The sequence below is a fragment of the Lactuca virosa genome, chromosome 1, assembly GCF_052849685.1.
Source record: "Lactuca virosa cultivar CGN04683 chromosome 1, Lactuca_virosa_CGN04683_v6, whole genome shotgun sequence".
Classification (NCBI taxonomy): domain Eukaryota; kingdom Viridiplantae; phylum Streptophyta; class Magnoliopsida; order Asterales; family Asteraceae; genus Lactuca; species Lactuca virosa.
The window spans coordinates 122,295,503-122,307,340 of NC_136426.1; the positions used below are offsets into that span (position 1 = coordinate 122,295,503).

An 11,838-nucleotide genomic window follows, 5' to 3' on the forward strand; every position below is an offset into this window, starting at 1 on the left:
AACCCTTACTAACATGAAAATATATCAACGTAGTAGGTTAGACTTAAAAATTCTAATGATTATAACTCGGTGTTAGACATCATATATGGATAATATCTAATGAGTAGCATCTTACTTCCCTTTTTATATGTGGATACCTCATGATGCTTACACGATCGTGTAAAACCCTTACACAATCGTGTAAAGCCTCTGGATGCACATTAAGGCAACATGTTTTACACCATATACTTTATAATCTATAACTTTTTCATATAGACTCGGATCTTGATGAATTTATATCCACATAAATGTCTCGAAGTCAACTACAAATTTCTTGTAGAAAACATCCACAAAAATGATCTACATTTTTAATTACGATACAACAAACATAAGGGCATATAATACTTTTAACATAACAACCAACAAGTACATGTTTTTCTATCACTTTGTTATATGATTTAACAAAATACCTAATGACTAGATCTCAATATAGGTTATATTAACCACGGTAATACTCACTATGTTCTCATACCTAACCAATTATTTTATGATGTGTTCAAACTAAGAGATTTGGTTGAAGACGAAAGAACTTATGGATATTTAGAAGACACACCGACTAAATGTAAAGATATTGTTATTTTAATCATTATTTTTTGATTGTGTTACTACACCCTCGTATTTTTCAAACTCTGAAAATCTTAAACTATTTACAAGATTTGAATATTTGAGATCTTATCTTCAAATATTTTTTTCTTAAATGATTTGAAATTTCATTTAAATGATTATTTTAAATTACCCATATGAGGGAGTAAGATATTCTCTTTTGGCTCACTTTCATTATAAATCATATCGGTTCTCCCACACTTGGGGACTGATTATGGTTGAAAAGAAGTCTAATTTCGATTTTTACCCTTTGGTCATGAAAGTCACTAAGTCAAACCCATATGGTCAATAGGTAGTGTTAGATATTATTTTTATGCATCTTTTATATTAGTTTTTTTTAGTGTTTTGCATCATATTTTAGGCATTTGTGTGTGCATTAGTATAAATAATGTTCAACTCATTTATCGCTAGAATTCTCATATTACTCATGTTTTTATGTCGTTTTCAGATATTTCGAGTACAGCGGTGATTTGGAAGCAGCTTAGATGCATATTTGGAGCTTAATGGAGCTAAAGCACCAGAGGAGACTGAAACACGAGTTAGATTTGTTGAAACTGGATAGTTCGCGTCCGAAACACGCGTTTTATGAAAAACACGATCGTGTTTTTCTCCATGCGATCGTGTTTTTTTATCGTGTTTCGCCTTCGCAACTTATCCAATATAAAAATCGAATTTCGGGACTTCGTGGAGTTTACAAGATCGTGTTTCTCCGTAAAACACGATCATGTTTTTGTCAAATATACCCGAAATAGCATCGTACTTCCTTAAACGCGAAAAACATAAATTTCCGGGACTTCGAAGGAAAAACACGATCGTGTTTTTCCCAAAGGCACGATCACATTTTTTTTTAAATCGTGTTTTTTGTTGCTGGCTCGTATATAAAGGCTCCATATCTGATCACTTTAAACCCTAGACGTTCCCAAACGAAGAAAAACCCTTTTTAGACAATTTTTGAGGGAGATTTCTGCACTTTTACATCGATTTTGAAGATCTGAAGGATGTGGATCATCTCATTCAATTAGTTTAGTAAGCTTTAGTAGTTTAATGTCTCTTTTTATTGTTATAGATCAGATTTTAGCAATGTCTGACTAACCCCTAGATTTTAGTTATACGTAGATTAGTACATTTTATGTAATCAACCATTAGATCTGGTTTTTATTTTGTGATTCTGTCTATTTATTTCAGTTTTTCAGTTAATGAATGTTTGATTTTAGTTCTTTTTAGCATGGTCACCTAATTTAGGATTAAATCATTCTAGTTAATCAGTTGTTGAAATTCATAATTGTTTTGATATAATGGTAATAAGTAACAAGTTTATTACAAGTAACAGATAGGTTCCGTGTTGGGATTTAACTCTATTACAAACTGAAATTTCATATTTTTACGCTTTTCGAGCTTGGGAGAAGTATTGAATATTGTTGGGAATTTTACGCAGACCATAATGCTACTTTTCTAACTTGATTAAGAACTTATTTAATTAGGTTAGTAAAAAGTTAGGATTAACTGAATAACTTGTTTTGGTTAACTAACTAGGTAAAACAGAATGTACTAGAGCTTATTAGTTGTTCTCAGTACTAGCTTAGATAGAACACATTTTGAATAACTAGGTTTGTGTTGATTGCATGATTACGAAAGTCATAGCAGAACTGAATTCGCTTTTTATTACTGAAATTTATTTACTTTATTTCACCGCTATTTTAGTTTTAATTAATAATCAAAATACCCCTTTTATGATTTTATGTTTGTGACTAGTATATGCCTTACGCAAAGAAACATTGATTATTAGGTTGTGTCCCTGAGGATTCGACCCTACTTCCCTGTGTTACCCATTAGTGTAACCAAGTAGTGATTTTTATTTGTTTAATACGTCCACGCCAACGTTTTAACAGGTAATGTGTGGTTCAAGAACCTTTTACACATGCATGTGCGCGGGCTACATGATCTAATGACTTAGTCAAGTTTTAGAATATTCTATGTGTTCGGGCCGAGAAAACTCCTTCTAAAGCATGAGTGGGCTACAACTAAAGGTTGTCAAATTCATGACGACCAACTTTTTTGTGTTTTGTCCGGTGACAATGTTTGTGCTTGCATGACACTTAGTTTTCCAAGTACATGATATAAGGAGTGAACACTGTTTGATTTAATTCATTTTTTAGACCCCTACAACATCTTACATAATTTACTAATACCCAACTCATATTTATAAATAATACAACTTTCAGTATTCAAAATCGATGATGTTTCCAAAATATATCATGTATATAGGATATGTCTAGCACACCACAACTAACTTATTATTCGATCTTTTTAGGTTGTCAACTTGTCAGATTTAACAAACCAAAAAATAGCTTATAAGCTAGTTTTTTTTTTCTTAAAATTACTCTGATTAGCATTTCAAAGTGCATACTGAGATTTTTAAAATTCTTCAAAATTTAGAATTTATAAATAATAATAATAAAATCAATAATCTACATTCTCTTTAATGTCATTTTACGTGTTTTAGTTAGCTTATCAGCTAGTTTAACCAAACATCATTTTTTATCAACTAGCTTTTTGGCTAATCCGCTAAACATAATCATAACTGCTATCACTTATTTTACATAGATATTTTGTGTGATATTTTACTATTTTTAGGTGTGTTTTGATGCGAATCAAGATAAAAGGTGTTTATAATGCTTTGAATTGCTATTTTTCATATTATATACGGGCTAAAAAGAGTTGATTATGGAATTATTGGATTGTAATCATTGAAGAAAAGACAATTGTTGGAATGAAGAGTAGAATGTGTCACGTCCATCCTTATCATGCTACATGTAGAGGTGGCTAACTTGAGGAATACATGAAAACTCCATAAACGTGACACGTCCACCTGACTTAGGCGTTGTGTACACTGGGTCGACAGAAATCCCCATAAACAAACATATCCCTTTTGACCTAATAATCATTCAGATCATATATCATATCTTGGACGACAAGAAACCACAAATCTACGGTCTTGAGAGTCTAGAGGAGAACGGAAGGCCGAAAATGTTGATTTGGAGCGGAGATTTGAAGGATTGAGAGTAGAAGCATTCGAAATTCGTTTGGTTTGCTTTATTGACTATATTGGTATTCTATGTTGATTTCCTCATGTTTTTACTTTCTAACTTGGGGTTTAATACCCTTTTACTTTGTGCTTGTATGTTGATGAACCTTTGATACTTTGGTTTGATTGCAATTTAGAATGTTAGATGTTTTTTAATTATTGTGTTTGTTTGATCAAAGATCCATATATGTTGAAGATTGTAACCTTATTGATTATTGTTGAGTTTATGTACTTTAGAGGACCAATCTGACTATGTTTGCTTAAATCATAGTTGTTTTATGACCATTGAAATAGTTATGACTTATGACTAGTGATGGACCAAATCCTAAGGTTAGGCTAATAAAGTTATAAACTTCAATGTATATGAATTGCATTTGATGACCATTCTATGCATTAATTGATTTTCATGAAATTTGAGATCAATAAATATCAAATCTCACACATTACAAAGCGAATATTGATAATTGGGGGTAGTTAATTACATGACCATTGTGATTAATTGTCCTTATAACCAACATAGGATTAGTGAACTGACCAAGGGAACTAATCAACCCAGGAATCGGTAAATAATAAGGAATATCTCTTGCACATCATAGTAGTCAATCATAACTAAATGGTGTTATCAATTCTAAGTGAATGTACCTTAAGTAAGCTGTTTCCAATCAGTTTACTATAGTTTTTTTGTGTTTTTTTGCCTTTACTTTGGTTATGCGTTTATATCAAATACCCTTCTTTATTTTTTATGTGTTTAGTTGAACCAATAATAAAATGTTCTAGTATTAATTCACTCTCGTTCCTCTTGAGTTCGAAAAAATGGCCTTACAAAAGCTATACTATCAAATGATTGGGTACATTTGTCCATTTGTGTAATAATCCCCAATTCGGGTGAAATCAATTATAAATTTAAAGCCAGATTTTACACACCAAGTTTTTGAGTGATTTGTACACATCATTAATGTAATGGGATGATTGTTGATAGATTCCATTTTATGCACCTTTTAGGGTAGTTTTTATTAGCATTTAGCATCATAATTTGTACATTTGCATGTCATTAGTTTAAATAATGTTCACCTCATGTCTTTTATCAGAATTCCCGTACTGCTAACATTTTTGTGTCTTTTTCAGATAAATCAAGTGGAGCGGTACTTTAGGAGCAGCTGGATGTATATTTGGAGCCTAAATGGATTTGGAACTGAAGAAGGATTCTAAGGCATGACTTGGAGTGCGTAAACTCAAGAATCGCGTCCGAATCGAGCTGAAAACCCAAATATGCGATCGCATTTTTGGTTTCTACGTTCGCATAAATGTGTCGAGGTTTTGTAAGGTCGAAAAATGTGATCTAAAAAAAACAAAAACTGCGGTCGTATTTTTATTTCTGCGATCGCATTTTTGTGACGCAACTCCCAAAACTTCAGAAATAGCATCGTACTTCGTTTAAGGGAAAATTTGGAATTTCTGCGATCGCATATCTGCTTTCTGCGATCACATTTTATGCTTTCTTGTTCCATAAGATTCCCGTTTGCATATAAATACGTCCCTCATGATCAGAATATCCTTCTAAAGGCGAATTCTGATACCTTTCAGTGATTTCTGGATATTTGAAGGTTGTGAATCATCTCATACACTTCGTTTAGAAGATTATTCAGTTAATGTTTCTTTTTATTAGTTTAGATTCGTTTTTAGCTATGTCTGGCTAAAACCCTAGTTTTTAGTTCTGCATTATACTAGTACTTTTCATGTGATCAATTATCAGATCTGGTTTTCTTTATGTGATTCTATCTAGTTGTTTCAGTTTTGAACTTAATCAACATTTGATTTTAAATTCTTGTTAGTCTGATCACCTACCTAGGGTTTTATCATTCCAGTTAATCAGTTAATATAATTTGTAATTGTTCTTGTCAGCTGGTAATAAGTAACAAGTATCAAATTGGTTCCGAGTTTGGGATTTAACTCTGATATAAACTGAAAAAAATCATACCTTTACGCTTCCGAGCTTGTGAGAAGTATTGGGTATTGCTGGGAATTTTACACAAAATTTAATGCAACTTTTCTAATCTTAGTTAAGAGTTTGTTTAATTAGACAGTGAAAATTAGGGTTAATTGAAGAGCTTGTTTTGGTTAATTTAACTAGGTAAAAGATATTATACTAAATCTTGTTAGTTTTTCTCAGTATCAGCTTAGATAGAACGCATTCTGAATAATCAGATCTGGATTTATTGCATGATTATGAAAGTCACAGCAGAGCTAAATTCGTTTTTATTATTGAGTTTTATTTAGTTTATTTTCACTGCGATTTTTCGTTTTAGTTTTTAATCAAAATCCCCATTTTTATAATTTTTGTTTATCGACTAGAATGTACCTGAAGCAAAAAGGCATTGATCGTTAGGTTGTGTCCCTGAGTATTCGATCCTGCTTTCATGTGCTATGTTTTTAGTGCAACCAGCAGTGAAACATTATTTGCTTAATATGCCCGTGACAATGTGTTAACAAATTGGCGCCATTGTCGGGGATACGATGCTTCTAATAGTTTTATGCCAAGAAATTTTCGTACAAGTACACCTCTAGCTTTTGATCCAGAAATTGAAAGAACTGTAAGGAAATTGAAGAAAGAAGCAACAAAGAAAAAACATTCATCTGGTTTCTTTGGTTCATCATCTTCAGTACCTCCAGAAATCACCACACCACAAGGCAGTCCCTTGTGGAACGAACCAGATCCAACTTTTCCATTTTTCCAAAAGTACCCCTATCTTCTTCTTTTAAAAGCCCCTATAAAACATACACTCCACCAACCCCAGTAAAATATGAGAAAACAGATTCTTCTGAAACCCAATCTGAAACACCAGAACCTTCAGAATCTGAAATTTCAACCATGGGTGACGTAGGAGACGAAGCAGAGAAGACTCTCAGAGAGTTGCTAGATGCACTCGACGAGTTGGGTCAACAAGGACTGTTGACCTTAACTGTTGACCCTGAATTTGACCATGGTTGACCAAGTTTGACTTTGAGGATGTTATTGGTACGTTTGGATTTTTACAAGTAGTCATATGATGATTGTAGGCAATTGAGCTGGAGTTGCACGTTGGGACTTATCTGATCTGATCTTATCAGTTCAGCTACATTTTGCATTTGAGGTGAGTCTTCTCACCATACCAATGGGTCTAAGGCACCAAGCCTGGCCCATTTTATGATATGTGGATTATTGATTGATTATGTGTTATGTTGGTATTGAGACCATGTGGGGGGTTCCCATGACATTTGGTGTAAGACGTTGGAGGGTTTCCATGGCATCCTAGTATATTTGCATGTTTAGCTTGTATGATATTTTCTTAGTTAGTGAAGACCATGTGGGGGATCCCATGGCAGGAAGACCATGTGGGGGTTCCAATGGCAGGTAGTTAAGACCACGTAGGGGTTCCAATGACATTAGGTATAAGACCTTTGAGGGTTTCCATGGCATCCTTCTATATTGATATGCATGGCTTATGTGGTTTATGTAGCTTTTATGGCTAATGTGGATTATGTGATTATATGGATTGTGTGGGGTATGCTCTGGAGGACTCACTAAGCATTAGCTTACAGTTCGTTGATTTGTTTCAGGTACTTCTGAGCCTAAAGGCAATGGCAAGGCTTGATGGCGCGGCATGCACTTTCTCATGCGTTTTTATGGGACACTCTGATATTTGAAATAAAATGTTGATGTTATGAATTTGAAAACAATTGTTCTTGAGATTTTATGATTTATTGGAAATGTTTTTATTGTTTAAAAATTAAAAGTTTCTTTGGAAAAATTGGGTTGTTACAGATCTGCTATTTAAAAGTATTAAATACCAATTTATTGCTTATAAGTGTACTGATACTGAGTATTATTTGGAATAAACTGTCAAGTGTATATATGATAATGTTACATGACTTGTACAATAAATGCATTGTTACTTTCATAAGAATGATTTTTAATAAAAGTAATTAAGATAAGTTGAATGCTTATATATGAACAAAATGCCTATTGTCTGGAATATGTCTTAAGTGTATATTTGGTAATATTACATGAAAATCTTAATAGAAGGATTATTACTTAAAAGATTAAATGTATATTGAATGTTTGAATTTTGTGCTAAATGTATACCTATATAATGATAGTATTGCATACACATGAAATTGTATTGGAAGTTGATTACAAGTATTGTAGTCTTGTCTGGTTATAAACTAAGACTTATAAATGATGATTAGTTCAAAGTAAGTTGAATAAGTGAGTAGTATCATTATAGGGGTGTGTGTGAGATTGGAACGAAGAGTATAACTCTGTTCTGTGGCGCTATCATATGTCGAGTTACGTACATGAGTTACTTGTAAATTTATGTTGGGTAGTGAAGGGGAGTGAAAGATAAAATAATGGTGTGAGGTCACGACTAAATTTTTGCTATTGTACTACCGAGACTAGTCATCTAGCAAAGTATAGATAACGACCACTGAATATTCTAGACAATCTTATGGAACACTAGTAAACTCATAATCTGTAGGTGTTAATGAATCATATATATATATATATATATATATATATATATATATATATATAGGGAAAATGGATTGTGTGTTCATTCGGGTACTCTATCCCTTCGTGGTTGCCTTTATTGACTCAATTGCTAAGGAATCCCCAAAGTAGTATAGTCTACTCGTTGCTTACGGATATCCATTAGGTTAGATCTCAAGGGATCATTGTTATAGGATCAACGTGAGAGAATCGACGGGTTGGGTAACTAAGGGTAAATGGTATAGTGTCTTATAAATATTTATGTTGTGTGATATATCTATATTGTTTGGTAACAATTGGTTTTGCAGGATTATTATTTATGAGTTATTATCATAGTAATATTGTGGGATTGAATATCCTATGTGGCTCACCACGTTCCCAAACATGACCCACTCAAATTATATGCATCACAGGTAGCGGTGCTAAGGCTGTTGGAACTTGATTAGGATGTACAATTTGCAATAGTATTTAGGACTGATATGTCTTTACGTTATAATTCATGTTGTGTATTAATTATGACATCCTTAGGGTTTTTGGTATTTTGAAACATCATTTGTTATATCAAAATGTATTATTTAAACTGGGATTTTCCGCAACAAAGACAACATGGTATTTAAAGCATAAAAAAAATATTTTATTTGGTTATGAAAATTAGGGTATGTTACATGGTAAGAAAAATCAGAATAGATGATCCAATGTTCTTCCTGTTATGTATGGTTTATCAAGAAGTTGAAGAACATGGATTCAGGGAAGTTCTGTTAGTGTGTAGTCCTTCCTTTAAATCCAGAAAGAATGACACAAGGACATGTTTAAGAATCGATCCACAAGTCTGTTAGCCCTTTTGTATTCATGAAGAATGAACTAAGAAAATAAGAAAGAGTTAAGGAAGAAAGAAGATACAATAAAAGGGTAATAAAGTGAGATTGCAACTTTATGTTGTTAAAAGATGGCATGCTTCCGACAAGGCATATGCAACTGACAAATATAGTCATACCATGATAAAAGCCATAAATCAAGGTTGTTAGAATCCCGATTTTGATCTTAAAATCTTACGTTTTTAAGATCCTACAAGTAAAAAGCGACAACTATCACACTACGATCACGATATCACATTTGTAGTTTTGTTATATAGCCGAGTATTAAAAATCCGTCTATTCAAATTAAAATCGATCATCACAAGCTGAAAAAAGTTTTGTAAAGCATCACTAGTTCATCAATACATCTCCAACCAGGTAGAGCACACTCATAATAATCTTTTTGTGATCTTATGTCTTTTTTTTTTGGAAAGAGTCTTATGTCTTTAGTTGTACATGATCAAAATGATTTTATTTTAATTAAGATGTTTTCTTTTTAACTTTTATTGATTGTAGCAAAAAAAAATTATGGTTCATACTTAAGAAGTTAAAATTGATTACATTATCGATTTCTCAATCAACATCAAGTTTTAATGTACACTTCATACCTAATATCTTGCGAACAAATTAATATAAGCTTATTTTTGTATCATATTTTGATCCTAATCTAATTTTACGATTACGATCTTACAAAACGTAAAATAAAAATTAGATCTCGATCTTGATAACCTTCCATAAATAACAAAACCCTTATAAATATTAAATAGTAGGCGTAAATATGATAAAACTATTAATCGCCAAACTTAAAGGGTTTTGTGAAAATATCCCTTGCACCAAGTCACCAACCCATTGACTCATTGGATGCCTACAATGTTTCCTTCTAACTTGCACAAAGCAAAGCCCCTTTTTACTACAAAATCTCTCTGCAGAAATCCTCATGAACACTAGTCAGGTAACATTTTCAAAATGCTTATCTGAGTAAGTTTATCTACTTCGATCTTGATCTTATGGGGGTGGGAGGTTTAAGGCTAACCATTACCGATCTATCTTTTAGGGTTTTCTTGAATTCTTTTAGTTAATTCAGTTAAAAGTGATTGTATTTCCGATTAGAGATTGTTGATTTCAATACAATTGATGAGTGCACTATGATCCGGGTTTCTTAAATTCTTCGTTTCGTTTTCTGAATCTAACGAATCGAATCGATGGCAAACAATCTGTTCATGGAAACCAAGATTCTAAACCCTAATACGTCCTATCTAAGTTTTGGGAAACCAAAATCTGATGGTAGCTTGAACGATCACAACATGAGCGACGAAGATGAACCAAGTTTCATGGAAGACGGAAGTGGGGCGAAAGGTAGAAAGGGAAGTTCATCACAATGGCAGCGAATGAAATGGTCAGATAGCAGAGTCAGACTTTTGATCCAGATCGTGGCTTCTGTCGGAGACGACGATGGCGCCATTGACGGTGGTTCAACTCGGAAATCCTCCGGATGCTTACAGAAAAAAGGAAAATGGAAATCTGTTTCAAAAATCATGGTTTCAAAAGGATGCCAAGTTTCACCACAACAATGCGAGGACAAATTCAACGATTTAAACAAAAGGTACAAACGATTAAACGATATTCTTGGAAGAGGAACTTCATGTAGAGTTGTTGAAAACCCATCTATAATGGATTCAATCCCACGTTTATCTCCAAAAATGAAAGAAGATGTGAAAAAGATCTTGAGTTCAAAGCATCTTTTTTACCCAGAAATGTGTGCTTACCATAATGGTCAAAAGATCCCGAATTGCACAGAACTCGAGTCATCACCCATTGTGGGGCAATCTTCAAAGGATGATGATTCAGATCATGAGGATGATGATGAGAGTGAAGATGATGATGAAAGTGAAGATGATGGGGAAAGAGAAAAAGGTAACACTCATAATGTAAATGTATTTTTTGATGAGATGAATGAGTTTTTTGAAGATGTTAAGAATTCCAAAGTGCAAAAGAAAGAATGGGTTATGAAGCGAATGGTGTTGTTGCATGAACAAAGAATTGGGATTGAAAGTGAAGCATTTGAGATGGAGAAAAGGCGGTTTAAATGGCAGAGATTTTGTGATAGGAAAGATCGTGAGTTGGAAGTTTCAAGATTGGAGAATGAGAGATTGATGTTGGAGAATGAGCGAATGACGTTGCAATTAAAGCGTAAGGATCATGTTATGGATTCAGTTAGCAGCTAGCTTTTCAGTTATTCTGTCAAACCTTAGTGTATTTTGAAAATAACTTTGAATAGCTTCTAAGATATGAAATGGTTAAAAGTTGTATTTGTTTTTGTAATCTTGTTTGAAAGGGGGTTTATAGTTATGAAAGTATTTGTGAATTGTGATATTGGTTAGGGACATTGGTCCATAGTTTGTTTTTAGGGTCATGTGCTTGTAAAATAATGATGATAGGTTGTGTTTTTTACACTACTAAAGCTATTTTTCGATGACGAATATGAGAAGGGCGTTAATGTCTTTTACACAAACGAGAAGAGTGAGTATTGCATGGTCTTTATAAACTTTTTGTCCGATTAACATTAATAACAATTTTATCCGCGCCGCCTCATTTAATTACATATATAAATTCGCGAATCATCGCGGAAAAGTTTGATTTCTTCTTATTGGTTCTAGACCTTGGACCATTGATTTGTATATCGGAGGTTTTATTTATTTATTATTATTTTTTTTAAACAGATTCTGAAC

The 11,838-nt window shown here is 33.0% G+C and overlaps 1 protein-coding gene across 1 annotated transcript; it reads left to right on the forward strand.

Annotated features, from left to right (window-relative positions):
• The first annotated feature begins 9,923 nt into the window (after positions 1-9,923).
• LOC145157530 (uncharacterized) lies at positions 9,924-11,591 on the forward strand. Its single transcript, XM_079076559.1, has one exon. The coding sequence runs from the start codon at positions 10,312-10,314 to the stop codon at positions 11,332-11,334; it is 1,023 nt and encodes a 340-aa protein (XP_078932685.1). The 5' UTR covers positions 9,924-10,311; the 3' UTR covers positions 11,335-11,591.
• Positions 11,592-11,838: the final 247 nt, after the last annotated feature.